Source organism: the organism of the source record quoted next, unplaced genomic scaffold (genome assembly GCF_019419815.1).
Source record: "Pyrus x bretschneideri cultivar Hongxiangsu unplaced genomic scaffold, Pyrus_bretschneideri_v1 Contig37, whole genome shotgun sequence".
NCBI classification, from domain to species: Eukaryota; Viridiplantae; Streptophyta; class Magnoliopsida; order Rosales; family Rosaceae; genus Pyrus; species Pyrus x bretschneideri.
In genome coordinates, this window is record NW_025999690.1 from 953,783 (window position 1) to 980,697 (window position 26,915).

Consider the following 26,915-nt stretch of genomic DNA (forward strand, 5'->3'; position numbering starts at 1 on the left):
CATCGTTTGAGCATGTTATTATGGTGATATTTTAAGTCAATCAGGCATCGACAATGTGAAAAAGTTAAATCGCACAAAGTTAAATGCATGATTGTATTGAATGGTGTCAAAGTGACATCTCTTGTGTTGATTTAGTTGTATAATCCGTTGTCTGTCGACTAAATCGAGGGTTTTTTGACATTGTCGTTGACAACCGAAACAGTTATTAAACGTGCCGTTCAGTTTTTTTCTTTTTTGTTTTTGGTTTTGTTTTTTGTTTTTTGTTTTTTGTTTTTCGTTTTTAGTTTTTTGTGATTGAGATGTGAGGAAGGTATATGGAGGAGGTGAGCGATGGAGAAATGTGAGGATTTAAAACAGAATATTGAAAGTGAAAAAACTTAAAGTAGTTTTTGGTTTTCTATTTTTATTTTGTGTCTTTTCGTGTACATTTCTTTTACAACTCTTCTACCATCCTTCCTCTGGTCTATATTTCTCCATATCTTTCATGTGTTTTCTCTACGTCAATAACACAAAATAAAAACTGAAAATTAAAAACGAAATTGTTATAAAACAGGACAAATCCCTTCTTTTTCCTAAAAAGACAAGACACATGTTTGAAAGGAAATTACATGGAAGGTAAGAGTAAATAAATAGTTACTTGACTTTGTTAACTATAAGCTTGAAGCAAGAACATTGACTGTCTAAACAAAATGTGTTGACCTCCTTCCAAATGACTGTAACTTTGTTAGTCTATCTCGGTTGCTAGGTCCTGCCTGCAGTGCAGTCCCACACAACTTTAAGGAAAGCAATAAAGCAATGAAATGATGAATCTTTTCTTCCTTTTCTCCCCTTTTCTATCTCCTTTTTGGTCGTGCCGAGTGACGGATTTCAAGTTTACATTTGCTCATCATGTTTGCTCTAACCAACCTTTTCTTTTTCTTTATCTCTCCTCTATAGAAAGAGAGGATGATGGACGAGAGCCCGTGGCTGTGGATTTTCAACTTTCTCGGCACGATCTTGCTAACGAGCTGACGAAAACAAATCTATTTCTATTCCTTGGGCGGGAGGGAAGTAGCTAACCTAACTTAGTATAAAATAAAAAAATACATTTATTTTGCATCACCCTACCGATGAGTCCGGAGGAAAGACTGGTGAATCAAGCATCATGTTTGCTGTATCCACACAAGTTCTATCATCTCATGTTACATGAAAGGGGTTGGAGTTTCTTAAAGCTTGTGGTTTCATAACTAAAAAAAGTAGGTCATGGTTTCATATAGACGCCGGTGTAGCCGCGTGAGTTAGAATTAATGGATTTCCCACTATGTATCCGAGTTTTAAATTTTAGTCATCATAATGTGTCACAACAAAACACAAGCAATATTGTGGCAGTCGAATTTATGAACAAATGAAACATTGTCACTTAACGACTACATGGATTTGTTTTAGTGTTTGTCTTCCAAAGTTTTACAACAACCTTCCAATCTATCATCTAATTGTAGTGTTTAAAGCCAAAGAGCAAACATTTAGAACCAACAGAACCAACCATGATATGAAGAGATTCGGATTTCCAAAGCACAAATGTTAACACTAAAGTCAGACTCCCTACTTCCATAATTAAATATAACTATTAAAATTGAACATGCTTGCAAGGGATTCTTATAGCTCAGTGGTTACGTCTATTCACCCCTACACTCGAGATCTTATTATGCTCAAAACCTCTACACTCAAGAGATCCTGTGCTCGAAATCCCTTCACTCGAGATCCTGCTTCCTATAACCGATGCACACATGAATTTCAGAGTACTAGGAAATGAGAAGTGAGAACATTTGAACCAGTTTTTTGCCGCAAAAAGAAGATTCCAATTGTAACATCCCACATCACCCAGGGAGTGATCCTTATATGTATATTCCCATCCCTACCTAGCACGAGGCCTTTTGGGAGCTCACTGGCTTCGGGTTCCGTAGGAACTCCGAAGTTAAGCGAGAAGGGGGCTAGAGCAATCCCATGATGGGTGACCCACTGGGAAGTTGCTCGTGAGTTCCCAAAAACAAAACCGTGAGGGAATGGTAAGCCCAAAGCGAACAATATCATGCTACGGTGATGGAGCGGGCCCGGGAACTGATCCGTCCTGAGCCGGGATGTGACACCACTTCTCTGAGGTCTCACAAAGACAAACACTTGAACCTACCGAGAAACTCCACTAATTAGTTTTAGCACGTGATTAGGACAAATTAACCTCTAGAGACTAGACTTGGACTTGGTCCCTCATAATATGAAACATCCAAAAGTGTTTTTTATTTTTATTTTTATTTTTTTGCCGTAAACCTTCCAAGTCTTAGAGGCACCAAAATAAACACACACGCGCGCGCACACACACATACTACTTTAGACTCATGACTGAATTTAAAATAATGTTTAGAATATTAAGAATTATATATTTTTCTTGTACCGAACGTGAATATTAAAAATAAAAGGAAAAGTTTATTATCATTGGGTCCTTGACTTCTTCTTGCAGTTGTGTAAAATATTACCCTATAACCCTATATCTACCCCCCCAAATGTTTCTCAGTTTTGATCCAATCCAACCTTATATTTACTTTTTAAATTAACTTGTAGCCTCAGTAAAATATGAGTCTCAAAAAACTAGCATTCAAGTTCTTCACCCCTAGTTGTTTCAACGCCAACAAACCAATCATAGACAAAAAATCCCAAACGTCGAAAGAAATCTCATCGCGGAGATTGTCACTGTCGGATTTGAGTAACTCATCGGTGTGTACAGTCCTCAGTGATCTGTCAAATTCACTTATTGGATCAAACCTTCATATTTTTTCACACAATGAGCTTAAAAAGATTACACAAAGTTTCTCCAAGAGCAACTATCTCGGTGAGGGTGGGTTCGGGCAGGTCTACAAGGGGTTCATTGATGACAAGCTTAGGCCTGGACTGGAAGCTCAGCCTGTTGCTGTTAAGGTCTTGGATTTAGATGGCAAACAAGGACATAGGGAGTGGCTGGTAATATTTCTTTTTCCCTATTTCAAAGCTTTGCTCCTAATCATTTCATATGCTTCCCAAGCTGTAAAAAAAAATGCTAATTATCAAACACTTATGTATTTTGTAGGCTGAAGTGATTTTTCTTGGGCAACTGAAGCACCCGAATCTTGTTAAATTGATCGGGTACTGCTGCGAAGACGAATACAGGCTTCTGGTGTATGAGTACATGGAGAGAGGCAACTTAGATCACCAGCTATTCAAACGTACAATTCTGATCATGCATGCATGAATTTTATTTTTTGCTTTTTTTTGTTTTTGAAACGAGCACAAAAATTTTTGGATCAGAAAGTTTATGAATTTGTTTGTTTGTTCATGAATGCAGGTTATGGTGGAACCCTACCTTGGCTAACAAGAATCAAGATAGCAATTGGAGCTGCAAAAGGCCTCAGTTGCCTCCATGAGGAAGAAAAGTCAGTCATATACCGCGATTTTAAGACTTCAAACATCTTACTGGACTCGGTAATTAATTTTCTGTCCTTAGCTCTCGTTTGCTCTTCATACAAGCGTAAATATTGCTCGTATGATAAAATTTGTCTTCCTTTTTTCTGCAGGATTACACGGCTAAGCTGTCTGATTTCGGTCTAGCCATAGATGGCCCAGAAGGAGATGAAACACACATTACAACGCGTGTCATGGGAACTCATGGCTACGCAGCTCCAGAATATGTCAAGACAGGTAATGCAACTCAATAATTTGAGTAGTGTGCTCTTTGCACTATCTCAACCGACCATCTTTTGTACCGTTTTTACCCACCACAAACCCTAAAATACGCCTCAGTTAAGATGGTACAAATAATAGCACGAACTTTAAAATTTTCACTAATCATACAGTCTTTGTTTTCAGGTCATTTAACAACGATGAGTGATGTATATAGCTTTGGCGTAGTTCTTTTGGAGCTACTAACTGGTAGAAGGTCCGTGGATGATTGCCGTCATGGTAGAGAACAGAACCTAGTGGAGCGGTTCAAACCTTTTCTGAAGGACTCACATAAACTTGACCGCGTGATGGACCCTAGGCTCGAGGGTCAGTACTCGACCATAGGGGCAAGAAAAGCTGCTGCATTGGCTCACCAATGCCTGAGCCACAACCCCAAATGTAGACCAACAATGACCAGCGTTGTCAAGACCTTGGAACCTCTTATGGACTTGACTAATGACATCCCAATCGGACCCTTTGTGTACATTGTTCCGAATGAGGGAAAAAACAAAGTCGGTGAGCACAGGGTTGAACGAGAGGGGCGAGCTGACTGTGATGTGGTGAAAAATGAGAGCACAGGTGAAGAAAAATTGGTGGAAAAGAAAGCGAAGGGCCACCACAGGAGCCGAGAAGGTCATCGGTTTAGAAACCGGAATAAGTCATTGAGTTCTAGTACCGTTTATTGTGATACTGCTGCATATGGAGTTCTTGGAACTGGTTTTTACTCTCCTAAATAAGCAATTGATGCAATTGGGAGAAGGATGCACATGCTTAGAAAAGAAAAGAAAAAAGGCGATGTAATGCACAAATAGAATTGATTACAAACTTTTAATCGAAAATAGAACTCGAAAGACACTAAACACATAAAGTGATCTGTTTAGTTAGTACTATAATTTGTTGTCTGTCGACTAAATCGAGGGTTTATTGACATTGTTGTTGGTTTGTGGGAGGATTATACCAATTTTTCTGTCAACCTTAATGGAAGGCATTAATGTTTAACATTCTTTGCTGTTGAATGTTGACTTTTTGGCGATTGCAACGATGTTTTCTTAACTTTGTTTAAAGTAGCAACCTTAATTCGTGGCATTATGTTTTGTTTTCATACTTTTTGTCACAATTGATTTTTTTCTTGACAGATTGTTCAGAATTAGATAATTGGCTTGCTATTATACTATGATATCGAATTAGATGAAATAGGTGGTGCTATTCATACGTCCATCTTTACTTTCTATACACCATTTGCTAATTTTTGTCATTTAATCTTTTTTAATTCATTCGATCTAATCGCCGTAAAATTAAGGTATGTGAGAAGTGAGAAATGATGTGTGGATAGCACCACCGATAAAATATGACAACAAACTCTTAGCTATTGACACAATTGTGAACTACACTGCACCACCGATAAAATCACGCATGTGGAAGCAATTGTAGGATTCACTATATGAATAACAGAAGTGTGGATGACTATCTGAAGCACGTCTTTTTTAATTAAATAAAAACTAGGAGCCATCATCCGATGGATAGAATGGTTTCATTTCTTTATGGTTGGATAGAATGATTTAAAAGAAGATTTCAACACATATCACAACCGATTGTGTTTTGTTCTTATCACTTGATGTTGTTGTCCTTTCAGATTTGCAAAAGTATTGTCCGAACTTCCAAGCAGTTTCTTGTTCTACTTATTCCAAGCTCTCTGATCGAAATGATTGAATATATTACACGCATGATCAATGCTTATCTGCGCGTCACTTGTGGGATTGAGCTAATCAAAACTCGTCAGCATAAAATCGCCACCATCCTTCATCTATTCCTCACTTCCCAATATATTTCCCTTCCATTGCTAAAGTAAAAGTCAAAAGTCAAACGTGCTGTTCTATTTTAAACTTTTGTTTACATTTTTTGAGCTTGAAATGCAGTGAAAATACATAAAGGAGATGAGTGACGGAAAGCTGTGATGAATGAAAATAAAATATTGAAACTGAAAGCAACTTAAAATAGTTTTTGGTTTTGCTTTTATTTTGTTCCTTATTCATTTCTCGTACAACTCTCTCACCATCTTTCATCCACTCTATATATCCTAATTTCTCTCAATGTCTTTTCCCTCTATCTCTAACACAAAATAAAAACTAAAAATTACAAACAAAATGGTTATAAAATAGGCTGTTTCCAAATTTTTATTTTTAATTTTAATTTTGTATACCATTTCATAAATTATTTAGTTATTTTACATCCCTCCTACCATACTTTCTCTACCTCCTCCATCCTTTATTTTGTATACCATTTCATACATTATTTAGTTTTTTCTCCTTCATAAATAACTGAAAAAGCAAAAAGTAAAGCTTAAAACTGAAATAATTATCGATCGACATATATTATCCTTACTTTTTCTTAAAAAACACATGCTTGAATGGAAATTACATGGAAGGTCGAAGTAAATGGTTACTTCACTTTGTTAGTTATAAGCTTGAAGCAAGTCCTGTAACTTTGTTAGTCTAAACAAACAAAATGTGTTGACCTCTTCCCCGGATAACTGTAACTTTGTTAGTCTATCTGAGTTGTTACAGCAGGTCCTGCCTGCAGTGCAGTCCCACACAACTTTAAGGAAAGCAATAAAGCAATGAAATGATGAATCTTTTCTTCCTTTTCTCCCCTTTTCAATCTCGTTCTTTTTGGTCGTGCCGAGTGACAGATTTGAAGTTTACATTTGCTCATCATGTTTACTGTAACCAACACTAGTCTATCATCTCATGTTACATGATAGGCTAAAAAAGTAGCTCATGGTTTCATACAGACACGGATATAGCTGTGTGAGTTAAAACGTATGTACTTCGTACTATGTATCCGAAATTTTAAATGTTAATCACCAAATTAACGTGTCACGCCACAAGCAATTTTAGTGGTCTAATTTATGAACAAATGAAACATTTTCACTTAACGACTACAGGGATTTTTTTTAGTGTTTGTCTTCCAAAGTTTTACAAAAACCTGCCAATCTTTTTCGTCATCTAATTGTTGTGTTTACAGCCATAAAGCAAACATTTAGAACCAACAGAACCAACCATGGTATGAAGAGATTTGGATTTCCAAAGCACAAATGTTAACACTAAAGTCGGACTGCATATGTCCATAATTAAATATCTCTCAAAATTAACCATGCCTGCAAGGAGTTCTTCAAAGGGCTACGTCTATTCACCCCTATACTTGAGATCTTATAATGCTCAAAACTTCTACACTCGAGATCCTGTGTTCGAAACCCGTTTACTCAAGGTTCTGCGTTTGAATCCTGCTTCTTATATTAGATACATGCATGAATTTTAGAATACTAGGAAATGAGAAGTGAGAACATGGGTTTTCCCGTTTGAACAAGTCTTTGCCGTAAAAAGCAGATTCCAGTTCTCTGAGGTCTCACAAAGACAAACACTTGAACCTACTAAAAAATTCCATTAATTAGTTTTAGCACATGATCAGGACAAATTAACCTCGGGACTTGGTCCTTCATATGAAACATCCAAAAGTTTTTTTTATTATTTTTTATTTTTTATTATTTTTTTTCAGTAAACCTTTCAAGTATTGGAAGGACCAAAATTTAAATACCACTTTAGACTCATGACTGAAATTAAAATTATATTTAGAATTTTCTTGAACCAAACATAAATATCAACAAAAAGGGAAAATATTATAATTAGGTCCTTGACTTCTTTTTATAGTTGGGTAAAATATATTACCCTATAACCCTTTATCTACCCCCATATGTTTCTCAGTTTTGATCCAATCCAACCATATGTTTATTTTTTAAATTAACTTGTAGCCTCAGTAAAATATTAGTCTCAAAAAACTAGCATTCAAGTTCTTCACTCCTAGTTGTTTCAACACCAACAAACCAATCACTGATAAAAAATCCCAAACGTCGAAAGAAATCTCATCTCGGAGATTGTCAGTCTCGGATTTGAGTAACTCATCGGTGTGTACAGTCCTCAGTGATTTGTCCAATCACTTATTGGATCAAACCTTCATATTTTTTCACCTAATTACCTTAAAAAGATTACACAAAGTTTCTCCAAGAGCAACTATCTAGGTGAGGGCGGGTTCGGGCAGGTCTACAAAGGGTTCATTGATGACAAGCTTAGGCTCAGATTGGAAGCTTAGCCTGTTGATGTTATGGTATTGGATTTAGATGGCAAACAAGGACATAGGGAAGCGCATTGGTTAACCACCAACTGAACAAGTTGGGGGGGGGGGGTAAGAAACATTTTATGAAGCGCATGTAAGGAGTTTGGAGAGGTCCAAATCAACCGGGTGAAAGATAATACTTTTATTATATTTGCTAGGGATGAGGATATAGCTTCCAAGATTCTTGACCAAGTCCCCTGGGCAGTAATGAAGCAGAATTTCTCTGTTAAGAGATGGCAGAATGACCTTGCCTTAGAAGAAGTTGAGATGCAGATGGTCCCATTGTACCTCAGTTCCGATGAGAATGTGCGTCATCTTGCGGGGGAAATATAAGGAGTTTTGGAGGTGGAAGACTTGGCCTATGCACGGGGGTTTTTAAGGGTAAGGGTGATGATTAATACTTCCAACCCCCTCCTAGCTGGTTGTTGGCTGGCTAGACAAGGAGATTGGGACTCATGGGTTGAGTTTTGCTATGAGAGACCGCAAAACTTCTGTTATAAGTGTGAGAGAATTGGCGATGAAAGCTCTGAGTGCTCTATTCAATCAAACAACAGTAGTTGCGCCGAGTATGGAGAATGGACAAGAACAAAGATTGTCTGTGATATGCATGAAAATACCAGATTAGAGGTGGTCGCCTAAGGTTAGAGAATGTGCATCGGAGAAAGTAGGGAGAGAAGGAAAACCACTCCTATAGAAGACAACTCTTCAATGCGGGGCTGAGAGAGAGGCGAAGATGGTAATGTATCACGGAGAACAAACTTGGGCCGCGAAGAGCAATTCGAAGATACAACCCCCCTCTCGGGAAACGAGAGAACTAATATGTGGCCGTGCCAAGTTACCATCATGGGACCCCAACCAGCTGGGCCTCATCGTTTGTTCATTGAGGGTGCTGCTCAGAGATAGACTTGGCAACTTCTTGGGCTCAACAATAGCACCCAAAATAGGGGTGTGAGAATAGAGGAGGTAGGTAATATGGGTCACGCATGGGTATGAATCGATGGGCCAAACTTGATTATTAGTGGGCAGCCCATTCAAGCCTGGTTTTAGCTACTTGGAGCCCGGTTGCTGGCCCAGAGGTGTCAGGTTTACCCTCTTCCTAGCAATTTTCTCCACGAGTACCATAGGGAACACAGATAAACCACAGTTAGGGGAATTCTTCGAAAGTCTGGGGATGAAGTGTGCAATAGTGGGATCGAGGGGTAACTCCATGGACTCTAAAAAAGGGCTAAAAAAGAGAGAGGCATCCCGGGTATTGGAAGGAAGCGTGGTAGAAGAAGCCAGACTGTTGGCCTTACTATCAAGGAGGGAGGTCCCCAGATGCAGAGTAATTTATTCGGGGATGATGACCTCCTAAATGTTCTAATCCAGGAGGAGGGTGATTGGAACTGCATTAAGGATATTACTAGGGAAAGAGGGGGATGTCTCAGATGAATGATGAAGGTGCTTTTGGTAGTAGCGGTGGTGGCTGGCCTATAACTGCCACAAAATCACTATGATCTTCTTGATGTGGAACTGTCGTGGTCTTGGGTCGGACACGGTGTTTCAAGCCCTTTATAGGTTGATTAGGAAGTATAGACCCTTTGTGGTTTTTCTATCGGAGACTAAAATGAAGAATTACAGAATTGAAGACGAAGACAGATGGGTTATCTAGAGGGTTTTGATGTTTCCCCTTTGGGAGTGACGGGTGGCCTGAGCCTTTGGTGGAATGACAAGATATAAGTTAATGTTCTTTACTTTTCTAAGAACTTAATCCACTTTGAGATGAAGCTGAGGGGGGAGACGGATTGGTTCACATCATCATAGGTGTACGATAATCCATACAGTTTTGAGAAGGGGGAGTTTTGGATGTGGATCATGAGTGTTCTGGAGCCTAAGGTATGCCCGTGGTTATGCGGCGGGGATCTCAATGAAATCTTGTAGGACTTGGAAAAAGAGGGAGGTCTTAGGGTTCATACTCATGGCCTCGGTTCTTGCGAGATTTCATGGATGTAACGGAGCTTATTGACTCGGGGTTCACGGGGACCAAAGTTCACTTGGCGGTGAACTTGTAACAACTCTCTGGTTTAGGAGCGGTTGGATAGAGGGTTAGTTAATGGTGCCTGGTAAGATTGGTGGCCCTTCATATCTGTCACGCATGGAACGGTTTGTGCCTCTGATCACTCACTCCTTATCGTCAATGAGATTATTGAGAGAAACTGGAACTTGGAAATTGAAGGAATGTGGCTGAACAAATGGTAGAGGAAAATCCATGAAACCAAGAGAAACTTATGTCGATGGAGTAGGGAGACGTTCAGAAGTTGAAGGAACAAGATTGCTGCCTTTAATGACCACTTGGGAAAGTTGCAGACGAATTGGGGGGCCTACGTTGAGGAAATTAAGGAAACCTTGAACAAGATTAATAGGCTCGAAGAACAGGATGAGCAAGTATGGCAGCAAAGGTCTTACGTTCATTGGCTTCAAACGGGGGACGCTAATACCGCCTTCTTCCACTAGTCTACTGTACAACGCTAATGTTCGAATCAAATTGGAAAACTTCAAAATTTTGGTGGGAACGGGACGAACGACCTCTCTAGTATTAGGCGGATAGTGGATGAGCACTTTATACAGTTGTTCTCGATGCAGTCAGCAGTGGGGTGATTTACTGGATTGTGTGGATGCGATTGTCACTCTAGAGATGAATGATGTTCTTCGGAGGGCTGTTGAGGAATCTGAGATCAAGGTGGCAGTTTCCCAATTGGGCAATTTGAAAGCGCCAGGTCTTAAAGGGTTCTAAGGGGTGTTCTACCAAAACTTTGGGAGATTATATCTCCGAAGGTCTTTGGGATGGCTGCTGAATGTTTGAAAGGTGAAGTTAGCCCGAACCTGATTAATTCAATGAATATTATCCTTATCCCAAAGGTCTCACACCCAGAGTCAATGAATCAATTCAGACCAATAAGCCTATATAACTACTCTTTTAAGGTCCTATCTAAAATTCTTGCCTACCGATTGAAAACGTTTTTGCCAAAGTTAATTCCCCCTAATCAAAACGCCTTCATCTAAGGCCGGCAAATCGACGACAACATTATTTTGACCCATGAGGTCTTCCATTTCTTGAAACTTCGGAAGGCTAAGCACATGTTCGAGTTGGGCATCAAGCTTGCTATGAATAAAGCATATGATCGGGTAGAATGGGATTTTTTGGAGGCAATCATGAGGAAGATGGGGTTCTGTAATGAGTGGGTGAACATAATAATGCGATGTGTGTAATCTATTCAGTTCTCCATTCTTCTTAATGGTTAGCCCGGTAAGAAGTTTAAGCCGACTAGGGGGTTGCGGCAAGGTGACCCCCCTGTCCCCCTACTTGTTTTTGATTGTTAGCGAAGTGCTCTCCTGGCTTATCAAGCAAGCTATTGACCTTGGGTTCTTAGATGATATTCAGCTTAGTGCGAACGGTCCAAAACTAACCCATCTCTTGTTTGCTGATGACTCGCTTGTGTTCCTCAAGGCCTCTGCAGATAACTGCCAGAATTTTTCGCACTTAGTAAGTGCTTACTGTTGGGCGTTTGGGCAACAAGTGAGCTTGCAAAAGTCCACTGTGTATTTTGGTGCCAATACCCCAATGACTTTAGCCCATAAGTTCAGTTCTATCCTTGAGATGCTAACTATGGAGGACTCGGGGGTGTACCTGAGCTTTCCTACGATGTGGGGTCGGACGAAGGGGGACGCACTTGCGTTCATTAAGGATCGGGTGCTGGCTAAATTGATGGGATGGAAGCAGCACTTCCTATCCCAAGCTGGTTGTGAAGTTTTTATTAAGGCTGTTGCTCTGGCTGTGCCAAAGTATCCCATGAATGTATTCTAACTTCCAAACATATTGTGTAGGGAGATAGATGCGGAAATTGCTAAGTTCTGGTGAGGGAATAAGAATAAAGAGAAGAGCATACATTGGCTGAATTAGGAGGAGATGGGCTGTGCAAAGGGAGATAGTGGTATGGGTTTTCGTAACCTAAAAGACTTTAACTCTGCACTCCTCGCCAAACAATGTTGGCGTATTATCTATGAACCTGAGTCCCTTTAGGTCAGGGTGTTGAAAGATCGGTATTTTCCTCACGAATCATTTTTGAGTGCCAATCGTGGGGAGAAGTCGTCATGGGTTTGGTCCAGCCTATTGGATGTGAGGGATCTTATCACCTATGGGGCTCGCTGGCAGGCTTTGAGCAGGAATTAGATCAATATGTGGTTTGACAATTGGGTCCTAGACATCACAAATGGGCACCTAACCCTTAGTGTGGGGGTTGCTATTGACCGGTTGCAGATGGTGGCTATGATTATTGACCTTGAGTTAAGGACGTGGAGATCGGAGGCGGTTGATGCCCTCTTTTTGAGGCCGACGAGAATGCGATATCTTGGATCTATGTGGGAGACTCGCTAGGATAGTCTCATTTGGCTTGCCATTAAGAATGGTGCATATTCGGTTAAATCAGGTTATAGGTGGGTGCATATTCGGTTAAATCAGGTTATAGGTGGGTGCATAATTCTAATCATAGATGGCAGCCTGACCGCCTTTATCCTCCCACTCCACTGATAGTGCTCTCTGGTGAAGATTCTGGAGTCTTAAGGTCCTTCCAAAACTTAAATTTTTTTTTGGCGTTGTACTAGGGGGCCATCACTACTAAGGAAAATCTTTTTAGGAGGCGATGCGCTATCAATCCTTGCTGCCTTGTTTGTCATGATCAGACCGAATCAGTTGAACGCTTCCTCTTTTTGTGCCCATGGGTTCAACCAATGTCGTTCAGCGGTCCACTTTACATTCGAATCAGCGGACATTAATCACCTCAGTTGATGAATGGCTCTCCATGTTTTTTGCGTTGGATATGGGCTCCAAGGAATCAAAATCTCGGTTTCTCTCATTAGTGGCTTTCTCTTGCTAGTTTATATGGAAAGCCATATGCAACGTGATATTTAATAATCGGGACCCTTCCCCATCTCAAACCATCCATACTCTGATCAGTGTGTGGAAAGCCTTTGACGATGCTAATTCTACGGGTATTGGGACTACTCCTCTGCTTCTACCCATAGCTGGCAGGGTGCTCCCGTGGTCTCCTCCATCTAGCTTCTCAGTGAAGATTGTAGACGGAAGTTGGACGCATGGTGCCTGCTCAGCGTGAATAGGTATGGTGGCTCGTGACTCTGGATTTAGGTGCATTGCAGTAAAAAGGGTCGAGGTTCCTGCCTCTTGCGCGGTCTTGGCCGAGTCATTGGCGATTTTGGAGGGGTGTTACCTGGCTCAGAGGCTGAATCTGCCTCGAGTGTGGTTGAATTGGACTCGAAACAAGTAATATCATGTTTGAACAATGTTTCTTTGAGCTCCGCTTGGGAAATCTTCCCTATCCTCAGTCGCATTCACGTGGTGGGGAAGACTTTCCAAGCTTGCTCTTGGTCTTGGGTTCCAAGATCAGCAAATGCTGCGGCGGACTTTGTTGCGTTGAATCATACTTTGGAGATGTGCAACTTTGGTTGGGTTGACAGGCCCCTATCTTCTCTTGTTAGAATATTGACAAAGAGGCCTGCCTTGCCCCCCGAGTACTTAGTTCTTCTTTTTTGCTATTAAGGATGACTTGATAGTCAACTGTGGCAGCGTCCGTTTGTACTCCTTGGTCTCATAATGTATGCTATTTATTTTCCTTGTTTGTTAGCCTTATCTGGCTTTCTTTGTTCTTGACTGGCCTTTGTGCCTTGGTAATGAATCCCTGTTTCGAAGGAAAAAAAAAAAAAAAAAAAAAGACAAGGACTTAGGGGAGTGGTTGGTAATATTTCTTTGTCCCCATTTTAGAGCTTTGCTCCTAATCATTTCATATGCTTCCCAAGTTGTAAAAAAATGCTAATTGTCAAACACTTCTGTATTTTGTAGGCTGAAGTGATTTTTCTTGGGCAACTGAAGCACCCGAATCTTGTTAACTTGATCGGGCACTGCTGCGAAGACGAATACAGGCTTCTGGCGTATGAGTACATGGAGAGAGGTAACTTAGATCACCAGCTATTCAAACGTACAATTCTGACCATGCATTGTAAACACGAAAAATTCCTGAAAAAACAAGAAACAAGAATACGTGTACAAAATAATATTTTTGTGTCTAATGATTTTGGGGTTACGATCTCTTTGTAATTTGATCCTCTGATTCTATCTCTGTAAGATGTAGATTTGTTGATCCAAGGGCCGTCGAGGCTTGATCTTGGATGAACGATGAACACTTTCTTCAAGGGCCGTCGGGGCTTAATCTTGAGTTGGTGGAAGTTCTTCAAGGGCCGTTGGGGCTTGATCTTGAAGGAGGATTTGACGAAGAACGAAGAGTGCTTTCTTGATCCTTCGGGATTTTCTTGAGAGCTTTAGAACTTTAAGGCTTCAAGGTTTTGGTGTCTGGGTTTGTTGAGGTTGTTGATCCAAAGGGCCGTTGGGGCTTGATCTTAGGATGAACAGATGATGAACAATGAACACTTTCTTCAAGGGCCGTCGGGGCTTGATCTTGAGTTGGTGGAAGTTCTTCAAGGGCCATTGGGGCTTGATCTTGAAGGAGGATTTGACGAAGAATGAAGAGGGCTTTCTTGATCCTTCGGGATTTTCTTGAGAGCTTTAGAACTTTAAGGCTTCAAGGTTTTGGTGTGTTTTGTGTGTGTGGGTTTGTTGAGGTTGTTGATCCAAAGGGCCGTTGGGGCTTGATCTTAGGATGAACGGATGATGAACAATGAACACTTTCTTCAAGGGCCGTCGGGGCTTGATCTTGAGTTGGTGGAAGTTCTTCAAGGGCCGTCGGGGCTTGATCTTAGGATGAACGGATGATGAATGATGAACACTTTCTTCAAGGGCCGTCGGGGCTTGATCTTGAGTTGGTGGGAGTTCTTCAAGGGCCGTTGGGGCTTGATCTTGAATGAGGATTTGACGAAGAACGAAGAGTGCTTTTTTGGTCCTTCAGGATTTTCTTGAGAGCTTTAGAACTTTAAGGCTTCAAGGTTTTGGTGTGTCCATTCCTCTTGATGGAGAAGCCTATTTATAGGCTTTGAGAGTGAATCACCACCACAAAATTTTCCCACCCAAGCACAATTACCTAATTTTCCCACTTAATGCAATATTGAAATTGAAGTGGTCTAACAAATGGCCTAATTTTCCACTTAATGCAATATTGAAATTGAAGTGGTCTTATTTATGGCCTAATTTCCCACTTAATACAATATTGAAATTGAAGTGGTCTAACAAATGGCCTAATTTTCCACTTAATGCAATATTGAATTTGAAGTGGTCTTATTTATGGCCTAATTTCCCACTTAATACAATTTTAAACTTGAAATGTGTTTGCTTTGTCATTGCCCAAATGAGAAAAACTTGCTTTGATCCGTAATGGATTGAAATGTGCTTACCTTGTCATTGCCCAAGTTGAAAAGAGAAACTTGTTTAATCATCCAAGGGTATTTCTTCTTATTTTGTTGAGTCACATGCCATGTGTGCAATTTGTACGACACGTGGCGTATGCCATGTATGCCCTGACACGTCAAAACTTTAATACGTTGGTGAACATTTGTTTCACCGAAATTTCGATGTCTACAAATGCCCTCACTTCAAGGCGCGTCGTAGACATGTGCTTGTCACGTGTAGAAGATGCGTTTTGAAGTCCCTTAATGTAGATGTCAACCCAAGGGCCATCGAGGCTTGATCTTGAATTGGGTTGGAAATTTCTTCAAGGGCCATCGAGGCTTGATCTTGAGTTCAACTGGAAGATTTTCTGGTTTCCTCCAATCGTTGATTTTCCACAGGCTTAGTCTTGAACTGGGCTGGAGGATTCTTTTGGTTTCCCCCGAAGGCCTAAACTTACTCCTTTTATCTGGAGTTGAATTTGATTCGAGGGTGGAGAACACTTGATTTTGAATCGGGCTTGTGATTTCTTCAAGGGCCATCGAGACTTGATCTTGAGTGAAAATAGGACCATGAGCGATTTCAGGATTCAGACACATGGCAGGCAAGCACGAGGTGGAGGTGATGACCTGTTTCTTTGTTCAATCTTTCCAATTCATATTGAAGAGGGTTAGAGGATGACTCAGCATATGCAGTTGTTGCGTTTGCTGACGATCCACAAAATTGATGTTTCATTGTCACTCGTCTTAGCTGTTCTCCAAGCAGATGTGGTCCCTTCTCTGAAAGTGTATCAACCGTTGAAGATGACTACTCGAGAGCAATCAGCCGGGTAAGCAACCAGGGAATAGATTCCAGGTAGTCGGTTCCAGATCGGAAGACTGACTCCAAGTGCCGGCTGATTGCTCTCTTTCTCTTTGGCTTTTTTTTTTTTTTTTTTTTTTTTTTTTTTTTTTTTTTTGGTAATTTTGATGATGATTTTGCCGTACACAATTTATGCTCTTGCGGGCAAGGAGCGTTTGGTGCCGTTTGCAGTTTCAGCTCGTGCAGGCAAGGAGCGTTTGGTGCCGTTTGCAATTTCAGCTCGTGCAGGCAAGAAGCGTTTGGTGCCGTTTGCAGTTTCAGCTCGTGCAGGCAAGGAGCGTTTGGTGCCATTTACAGTTTCAGCTCGTGCCGGCAAGGAGCGTTTGGTGCCGTTTGCAGTTTCAGCTCGTGCAGGCAAGGAGCTTTTGGTGTCGTTTGCAGTTTCAGCTCGTGCAGGCAAGGAGCGTGGTTGTCACCTTTTAGGCTCGTGCGAACGAGGAGCTTTGGTTATTGTTGTGGATTTGTCAAGCGATCTGGGAGAGGTGTTCCTCGCAATCTTCATAGGAAGGAGCCTTGACCGAGTAATTGAAGAAGTCTTCTGGGAAGAGGTCGCACATTGTGATGGGGATGGACGATCTTTGTGTCGAAATTTCATTATCTCCAACACTTTCACATTGTTCTGGAGGTTGACAAGAGCTGTTTTGCCCCCTTTTCGACTGATAAACTTGTGGACAAGATGGTTGCTGCTTGTCCAATTTCTTCGAAGCGATCTTCGAAAGGCATTCCTCACAATCTTCATAGCAAGGAGCCTTGATCGAGAAATTGAATAAGTCTTCGAGGAAGAAAAGATCCCGCATGAACGATCTTTGTGTTGAAATTTTCTTATCTTCAACATTTTCACATTGCTTTGGAGGTTGGCGAAAGCTGCTTTCCCTCCTTTCTGATTGGTGCACTTGTGGAGAAGACATATGTTTCTCGTGCAGTTTCTTCGGAGTGACATGAGTCCATCCTACAATTTCACTTGACTTGGAGCATGCCCCCAATAGTCGAGGTGAAGACTTTGAGTCGAAAGAGCCAGAAGTGACATCTTTCTTAGGGATTTCATCTTCAGTGCCGTCCTCTTGGGTTTGTTGGCATGAAGATTTGCCACTGTGGACGATGATGCGCCTCCTTACCTTCAGTGGTCCTTTTGTGTCGACCTCTAGGATTGCTTGGCGCTTCATCCTTGAAGGAATCAAGCTTCGAACGTCGCCTTTTTCTGCTAACCCATCGAACTTTTCTTCCTTTGGTGTTGTCTTCCTCTTTCCAAAAGGCTTCTCATTATCTTCAAATCTTTCTGAAGCTGATCGTCGCAGAGGAGAGATAGCTGTGTTGCTTTGTTTCTTAGGCTTTAACAACCTTTCAAAAATAGAGCTTTGGGATGTTGGCGCGTTAAGCCTCTTGAAGACAGAGGTTCGGTCTTGACTACCAATGCGATTAAGCACTAAAATTCTGGAGCTTGAATGGCTCATCTTATCGAAGATCGACGTCCGAGGGGCGGGTTTAGGCTCTTCTTGGTCTTGTTCAATGCTCACGCTGACGTATTGAGCGCTAGTGTTTTTCGCTTTGTTTGAAATCATCACAGGTGCATTTGGTGTGAAGCCAAGTCCAGCTTTGTTGTTGTCAACTCCGTAACCATGCTCCTTCAACTTCTTTTGAGTTTTGGTGAAGTCACGATCTTTGTCGTTGACGGTGTTTGAAACCTTCTTTCCAAGATTTGAAGAGGAAGCAAAGTCATGCCTAGCCTTTGACATGTGTTCGTAGACATTTGGGTTGAAGCCTTCTTCGGTCCTCTTAGTTGGAAGAGAGCTTGGTTTCACTATGACACCATGTTGCGTCTCCAGACGGTTGATGAGTCTGGTAGTTTGCAAGTTTTTCTTATCTGCAGTCTTTATCAGCCTTGCAATTGTTTCCTTCATCTGAACCAGCTGTTTTTCAATGGAGGTAGTGCCGATGGTCATGACTTGTTCTTTGTTTGAAGCCATGGAGTGTGCTTGAATATCTTGAATGGAGACAGAGATGAGAGATAGAGATTATCCCACCGGGCGTGCCAAATTTATGAACACGAAAATATTCCTGAAAACAAGAGACAAGAATAACGTGTACAAAATAATATTTTTTGTGGTTTGATGATTTTAGGGTTACGATCTCTTTGTAATTTGATCCTCTGATTCTATCTCCGTAAGATGTAGATTTGTTGATCCAAGGGCCGTCGAGGCTTGATCTTGGATGAACAATGAACACTTTCTTCAAGGGCCGTCGGCTCTTGATCTTGAGTTGGTGGAAGTTCTTTAAGGGCCGTTGGGGCTTGATCTTGAAGGAGGATTTGACGAAGAACGAAAAGTGCTTTCTTGATCCTTCGGGATTTTCTTGAGAGCTTTAGAACTTTAAGGCTTCAAGGTTTTGGTGTCTGGGTTTGTTGAGGTTGTTGATCCAAAGGGCCGTTGGGGCTTGATCTTAGGATGAACGGATGATGAACAATGAACACTTTCTTCAAGGGCCATCGGGGCTTGATCTTGAGTTGGTGGAAGTTCTTCAAGGGCCGTCGGGGCTTGATCTTAGGATGAACGGATGATGAATGATGAACACTTTCTTCAAGGGCCGTCGGAGCTTGATCTTGAGTTGGTGGGAGTTCTTCAAAGGCCGTTGGGGCTTGATCTTGAAGGAGGATTTGACGAAGAACGAAGAGTGTTTTCTTGGTCCTTCGGGATTTTCTTGAGAGCTTTAGAACTTTAAGGCTTCAAGGTTTTGGTGTGTCCATTCCTCTTGATGGAGAAGCCTATTTATAGGCTTTGAGAGTGAATCACCACCACAAAATTTTCCCACCCAAGCACTATTACCTAATTTTCCCACTTAATGCAATATTGAAATTGAAGTGGTCTAACAAATGGCCTAATTTTCCACTTAATGCAATATTGAAATTGAAGTGGTCTTATTTATGGCCTAATTTCCCACTTAATACAATATTGAAATTGAAGTGGTCTAACAAATGGCCTAATTTTTCACTTAATGCAATATTGAAATTGAAGTGGTCTTATTTATGGCCTAATTTCCCACTTAATACAATTTTAAACTTGAAATGTGCTTGCTTTGTCATTGCCCAAATGAGAAAAACTTGCTTTGATCCGTAATGGATTGAAATGTGCTTACCTTGTCATTGCCCAAGTTGAGAAGAAAAACTTGTTTAATCATCCAAGGGTATTTCTTCCTATTTTGTTGAGTCACATGCCATGTGTGCAATTTGTACGACACGTGGCGTATGCCATGTATGCCCTGACACGTCAAAACTTTAATACGTTGGTGAACATTTGTTTCACCGAAATTTCGATGTCTACATGCATGCATGAGTTTTATTTTTTTGCTTTGTCTGTTTTTGAAACGAGCACAAAACTTTTGGATATCAGAAAATTTATGAATTTGTTTGGTCGTTCATTAATGCAGGTTATGGTGGAACCCTGGCTAACAAGAATCAAGATAGCAGTTGGAGCTGCGAAAGGCCTCAGTTGCCTCCATGAGGAAGAAAAGCCAGTCATATACCGCGATTTTAAGACTTCGAACATCTTACTGGACTTGGTAATTAATTTTTTATCCTTAGCTCTCCTTTGTTCTTCGTACAAGTGTAAATATTGATCGTCTGACAGAATGATGTATTCCTTTTTCTTGCAGGATTACACGGCTAAGCTGTCTGATTTTGGTCTAGCCATAGATGGCCCAGAAGGAGATGAAACATGTTGAAATCCTTGTATTAATTGTTCATCCACTCCATGATTTGATGCTCCACATGCAGATTCTTAGTGGGCAAACATGGGTATATGTACCTGCCATCATTACAACTATAGTCATCGTTTCCATAAAGGGAGGACATTAACTTCTGGAAAGGAAGGTTGCATGTGGTTGCTGTGCTGTTGCACCTGGACAGCAGGGAGAACATTTTAATATTGCTGCATGTGTGCTGTTGTTGCATGTGGCATCGGTGTAAAGCTTTCTCCTCATGTAGTATAGGTGTAAAGTTTTGATCTTATTATGTATAAGTATTGTAAAATGTATGATAGTTCAAATCAGTTGGAAATCGATTCTTTCTATATACATACACTTTGCCATTTTTAGATGGTATCAGAGCACCTTCCTGGTGCCTGAAACACTTCCGCTCGATCTCGTTGTTCATCATGAGTGACGAAGAAACTCCTAAACACAAACCACAACTCACAACAACAATGGACATCACTGATCCATTCTACATTCATCACTCGGATCACCCGAGTCTACACCTTATTTCCAAACCATTGGATGGTGACAATTATTCCACATGGAGCCGTGCGATGACAATCAGCCTCAGCGCCAAGAACAAGCTCGGTTTTGTGGATGGTTCGATAGAAGCCCAGGAAAAAACCGACGCCAAATATTCTCTTTGGAAACGGTGCAATGATATGGTCCTCTCATGGGTCGTTAGTTTTGTTGGTAATGATTTGATGAGCAGCGTCCTATACACGGATTCACCCTCTGAGATATGGGAGGATTTGAAGGAACGTTTCTCGCAAGGAAACGTTTCTCGCATTTTTCAAATTAAAAGAGAGATCATTGAACATCGACAGCGTCAACAATCCATATCGGCATACTATACCAAACTCAAAGGACTTTGGGATGAACTAGCGTCCTACAATACCATTCCAGCCTGCACATGTGGAACGATGAAAGCGATCAATGAAAGAGAACAACAGGAACAGGTTATTCAATTTCTCATGGGATTGAATAGCTCTTATTCGGCTGTTCGTGGACAAATCCTCTTAATGTAGCCACTACCAAACATTCGTAAGGTATATTCTTTGACTTTACAAGAAGAAAAACAAAGAGAGGTGGCAGAAGGTGGTGAAAGTAACACTACACATGCCATGCACGTATCCAAGACCACCTGGAATAAGCAGCCTCGCAAGCCGATCAATGGTGGCAAGGCAAACACTGGTAAGGATTTTCATTGTACTTACTGCGATGGAACTACTCATACAGTTGATTACTGTTTCTACCTTCACGGATTCCCTCCTGGCCACAAGTTTCACGGGAAGGACGTAAAGCCTCCCAACAAAACCAGGTGCGCAGCAGCCAATAATGCCCACAAAGAAGAGGCCAAGTCGAGCACTACCAAAGAACCTGTTGGTTTGAAATTCACAGTGGATGAGATCAACCAAATCAAGGCTATTCTTCGTGGTGATGGTAAAAATCAGATTTTTGCAAATGCAGCAGGTATACCTAATACACGATGCTATTCTTTTTCCACAAACAGTCCAGATTCTTGGATTATTGACAGTGGGGCTACAGATCACATTTCTTCTTCTTTTAATTTACACGACAAAAGGAGACCACATTCTTCCTCTGTCAATCTGCCAAATGGGTCACAAGCACCAATTTCTTGTCTTGGTTCAATCAAACTCACTCCAAATTTAAACCTAAAAGATGTCCTTTGTGTTCCCTGGTTTTCGAGTTAACCTGATGTCAGTTAGCAAAGTTACTCGGGGATTAAATTGTTTGATCATTTTCTTCCCTACTTTTTGTCTCTTACAGGATTTGGCAACGAAGAAGATGATTGGATTGGGGAAGGAGCGTGATGGCCTGTATTACCTAGTCCCAGTCATAGAAGACTTCGTCTTTCGACAGAATAAGCCTGGGGTCGTTGCTGCTTCTGCATCCGCATCATCCAATGTCTGGCACCAACGCCTTGGACACCTTTCCACTGGTCCAGCCCGTGTCTTATCTAGTTCCATTCCTGATATTTCTTTTGATTTTGATTCTCATTGTGATGTCTGTCCAGTAGCCAAACAAACAAGGTTACCTTTTCCCTTAAGTTCTACTTCTAGTCTACAACCTTTCGAGTTAATACATTGTGATATTTGGGGTCCGCATCGTTTGCCATCTTCATCAGGTGCTAAATACTTCTTAACCATAGTTGACGATTACTCCCGATTTACTTGGCTCTTTCTCATGAATTTAAAATCTGAAACACAAGAGAAAATCAAACTGTTTTTTGCTTATGTCAACACTCAATTTCAGCGTCAAGTTAAACAAGTACGCACTGATAATGGCGCAGAATTCATATCCATGCGTTCATTTTATGCCAACTCAGGCACTGTTTTTCAACATACTTGCCCACACACACCTCAACAAAATGGGATGGTGGAGCGTAAACATCGACACCTCCTTAATGTAGGTCGCGCACTTCGTTTTCAAGCAAACCTTCCCCTCAAATTTTGGGGAGAAAGTCTTCTCACTGCCACTTATCTTATCAATCGCACACCCACCATTGTTTTATAAAAAAAACACCTTATGAAATGCTCTACACACGCCCCCCCACTTATATGCACTTACGGGTTTTTGGGTGTCTTTGTTATGCTACACACACCTCCCCTAAACACAAGTTTGATGCTAGGGCTCACAAGTGTCTCTTTGTTGGTTACCCTTCTGGACAAAAGGGGTATCGTCTCTACAATCTTCACACTCATCAATTTTTTACTAGTCGTGATGTGTTTTTTCATGAACACATCTTCCCTTTTGCCCATCATCCTCCCGACACCCAACCTGATGAAGTTGTGCCTGTCATTCCTCTTCCCCTCACCGATACCATATCAGATTCTTCCACCTTTCCATAAGAACCCTCATCTCCCATCATCTCTAGTCCGCACACTTCTCCTCCTTCACCTTACGTAACTGTCGTCCCTTTCTCACTATCACCTGTGTCGCCTCCATCTTCTCTTCCTTCTCCCCGTCCTGTCAGCTCTACCCCACCACCTGCCCTTGGTCGTGGCCTCCGCCCCAAGCAACCTTCTGTCTTATTAAAGGATTATGACTGTTCACAGGTCACCACGGCGCCTTCCACGTCCACTTCTTCTTCGCGGTCAGGTACTCGCTATCCCCTCTCTCATTATCTCTCTCCTTCGCATTTATCATCATCTCATCAAGTGTTTATCAATAATATCACTCGTAGCATCGAACCTACTTCTTTTGCTCAGGCCAACCTTGATCCTAATTGGCAAGTTGCCATGCAGTCTGAACTTGCTGCACTTGAACAGAACCATACCTGGACACTCACTTCCCTGCCTCCTGGAAAACGTGCTATCGGCAGCAAGTGGGTTTACAAGATCAAACATCGCTCTGATGGCTCCATCGAGCGCTATAAAGCGCGTTTGGTTGCTAAAGGTTACACGCAAATTGAAGGCCTGGACTATTCTGAAACATTTGCACCCGTGGCCAAACTTACCACTGTTCGTTGTTTATTGGCCGTGGCTGCTCAACGCCACTGGCTTCTCCATCAGCTCGATGTCCAGAATGCTTTTCTCCATGGTGATTTGGACGAAGAAGTTTTCATGTCTCCACCTCCTGGACTTCGTCGACTGGGGGAGAACTTGGTTTGTCGACTCCATAAATCCCTCTATGGCTTGAAGCAGGCTTCCCGTCAATGGTTTTCAAAGTTTTCTCAAGCTATTCAACTCGTGGGATTCAAACAATCAACTGCAGACTATTCATTGTTCACCTGCACTACTGCGCATTCCATTACAGTGGTTCTTATCTATGTTGATGACATGATCATTACAGGGAACAACCATGATGCCATTCAACGTTTAAAACAATTTCTTCATCATCAGTTTCGTATTAAGGAGCTCGGACCTCTCAAATATTTTCTTGGGATTGAAGTGGCTCGTTCACAGCAAGGCATTTCTATCTCACAAAGGAAATATGTTTTGGACATACTGGACGATGTTGGACTATTAGGGGCATGTCTAGTGGATTTTCCCATGGAACAAGACTTGAAGTTAAGGCCAACAGATGGTGAATTATTAAAGGATCCAACCAGATATAGAAGGATCGTGGGACGACTCATTTACCTCACCATAACGAGGCCAGATATCACATTTTCTGTCCAAAATCTTAGCCAGTTCATGAACCAACCACGCAAGCCTCATCTTGAAGCTGCTATGCGAGTCTTGAAATACCTCAAAGGGACTCCAGGACAAGGTCTATTTTTTCCATCTACAGATGCTTTACAATTGAGTGGTTACTGTGACGCTTCATGGGCATCATGTCTAACGACTAGAAGGTCTGTGACAGGTTATTGTGTGTTTTTGGGGAAATCACTTATCTCCTGGAAGACTAAAAAGCAACATACGGTTTCACGATCGTCTGCAGAGGCAGAATATAGATCAATGGCTGCAATCACTTGTGAACTTACGTGGCTTCGTTATCTGTTACAAGATTTACAGGTCTCTCATGCAGCTCCAGCTCATGTTTATTGTGACAATAAGGCAGCGCTACACATTGCAGCTAATCCAGTTTTCCACGAGCGAACTAAACATATCGAATTAGATTGTCACTTGGTCCGAGAAAAGTTACATTCAGGAATGATTGCAACAAGGTTCACACCTTCAAAACATCAGTTGGCCGACATATTTACAAAAGCACTAGGAAAGGCATCGTTTCATTCTCTTCTCAGCAAGTTGGGCATTCAAAACATTCATGCTCCAACTTGAGGGGGAGTGTTGAAATCCTTGTATTAATTGTTCATCCACTCCATGATTTGATGCTCCACATGCAGATTCTTAGTGGGCAAGCATGGGTATATGTACCTGCCATCATTACAACTATAGTCATCGTTTCCATAAAGGGAGGACATTAACTTCTGGAAAGGAAGGTTGCATGTGGTTGCTGTGCTGTTGCTATGCTGTTGCACCTGGACAGCAGGGAGAACATGTGTGCTGTTGCTGCATGTGGCATCGGTGTAAAGCTTTCTCCTCATGTAGTATAGGTGTAAAGTTTTGATCTTATTATGTATAAGTATTGTAAAATGTATGATAGTTCAAATCAGTTGGAAATCGATTCTTTCTATATACATACACTTTGCCATTTTTAGAAAACACACATTGCAACTCGTGTCATGGGAACTCATGGCTATGCAGCTCCAGAATATGTCATGACAGGTAATGCAACTTGATATTTTGAGTAGTGTGCTCTTAGTACTATCTCAACCGACCATCTTTTGAACAAATTTACCCACACAAACCCTAAAATACGCGTTCAGTTAAGATGGTACAAATAATAGCATGAAATTTAAGAATTTCACTAAATATAGGGGTGTGCTATCCATCAAGGTTGGCCTTGAGAATTTAGGGGCCCTGTGCAAGATTTAGATGGAGGTCCTTCATCTTTTTAATACTGTATTTTCTTTGTTATTTTTTTTTTCAATTTGTATCTATAAAATTTAAATACTACAAATTAGAGCACCAAATTATAAGTAGTATTTGGGTGGACAAAAGTGTTTCCTGTCTTGAAAGGTCTTTAGTTTGAAATATGTTGCATGGTTTTTTGTGTAAAACTAATCAACTTTTTAAGTTAATAAATTTGCAAAACTTAAAAATAGCAAAATAGTTCGACAAAGACTCAAACCCAGGCAATGTACAAGAAGATTGAAAGCCTACACCACTAGTGCTGGAACAGTAATTATTATTATCTTGCACATTTAAGTATATAATAGGTATCTATTTACATGTAAAGAAAATTTGGGGGCCCTTCCGAATCCGGGGTCCTGTGCGGTGGCACCTCTTGCATACCCTCATAGCCGGCTCTACCATTCACACACTCTATTTTACTTCTCACACACCCCCTGATAATTTATGTCTGTTGATCTTCTTCAATTCATCCGATCCGATGGCTGAAAATAAAAAAGTTGTGTGAGAAGTAAAATGAGGTGTGTGTATATCACACCCCTAAATATACACTCTTTGTTTTCAGGCCATTTAACAACGATGAGTGATGTATATGGCTTCGGCTTAGTTCTTTTGGAGCTACTAACTGGTAGAAGGTCCGTGGATGATAGCCGGCATGGTAGAGAACAGAACCTAGTGGGGCGGTTCAAACCTTTTCTGAAGGACTCACATAAACTTGACCGCGTGATGGACCCTAGGCTCGAGGGTCAGTACTCGACCATAGGGGCAAGAAAAGTGGCTGCATTGGCTCACCAATGCCTGAGCCACAACCCCAAGTGTAGACCAACAATGAGCAGCGTTGTCTAGTCCTTGGAACCGCTTATGGACTTGACTAATGACATCCCAATCGGACCCTTTGTGTACATTGTTCCGACTGTGGGAGAAAACAAAGTCTGTGTGCACAGGGATGAACGAGAGGGGCGAGCTGACTGTGATGTGGTGAAAAATGAGAGCACAGGTGAATAAAAATTGGTGGAAAATAAAGCGAAGGGCCGCCACAGGAGCCGAAAAGGTCATCGGTATAGAAACTGGATTAAGCCATTTAGGTCTAGTACCGTTTATTCTGATACTGCACTATATAGAGTTCTTGAAACTGGTTGGGAGAAGGATGCACATGCTTAGAAAAAGAGAAAAAAGGGTGATATAATACACAAACGGAACTGATTACAAACGTTTAATCGAAAATAGAACCAGAAATACGCTAAACAAATAATATATATACTGGAATACATTATAGTTGTTTTATTTGTGGAATACAGATAATCCATATACTCAGTTTTCAGCTTTAAATTTCTATGCTTTCACATATTTTTAAAAAAAAAAAAAACTATTTCAGAATTCATATAATAATATGAAATTATGACTTGTGCATGAGGTCATTGAAAGGATGACGTTGATTAAATTATTTATGGACTCACTTTTGTAACCTTCCATTTGCTTCTGGAGTGGAAAATATTGCATTCGATATTCCGAGTCAATTTACCATTTATTCATCCTTTGTGTTCAAAATTAGCTCAAATGTAGTGCAACAAGTAAAGGGTTTGAAT

The 26,915-nt window shown here is 41.1% G+C and overlaps 1 protein-coding gene and 1 pseudogene across 1 annotated transcript; both read left to right on the top strand.

Moving 5' to 3' along the window:
- The first annotated feature begins 2,428 nt into the window (after positions 1–2,428).
- Positions 2,429–4,749, top strand: LOC103964278 (putative receptor-like protein kinase At1g72540). Its single transcript, XM_009377196.3, has 5 exons — positions 2,429–2,991; positions 3,098–3,233; positions 3,353–3,489; positions 3,582–3,705; positions 3,874–4,749. The coding sequence occupies exons 1-5, from the start codon at positions 2,608–2,610 to the stop codon at positions 4,461–4,463; spliced, it is 1,371 nt and encodes a 456-aa protein (XP_009375471.2). The 5' UTR covers positions 2,429–2,607; the 3' UTR covers positions 4,464–4,749.
- A 1,384-nt stretch (positions 4,750–6,133) lies between these two features.
- Positions 6,134–26,645, top strand: LOC125480891 (annotated as a pseudogene).
- Positions 26,646–26,915: the final 270 nt, after the last annotated feature.

What these genes read in the sequence shown, in the direction of transcription:
- LOC103964278 (XM_009377196.3), top strand. Translation starts at nt 2,608, where the DNA reads ATGAGTCTCAAAAAACTAGCATTCAAGTTCTTCACCCCTAGTTGTTTC. An exon ending in AAGGACATAGGGAGTGGCTG is followed by an intron (nt 2,992 to 3,097) that starts GTAATATTTCTT and finishes TGTATTTTGTAG; the next exon opens with GCTGAAGTGATTTTTCTTGG. An exon ending in CAAACATCTTACTGGACTCG is followed by an intron (nt 3,490 to 3,581) that starts GTAATTAATTTT and finishes TTTTTTCTGCAG; the next exon opens with GATTACACGGCTAAGCTGTC.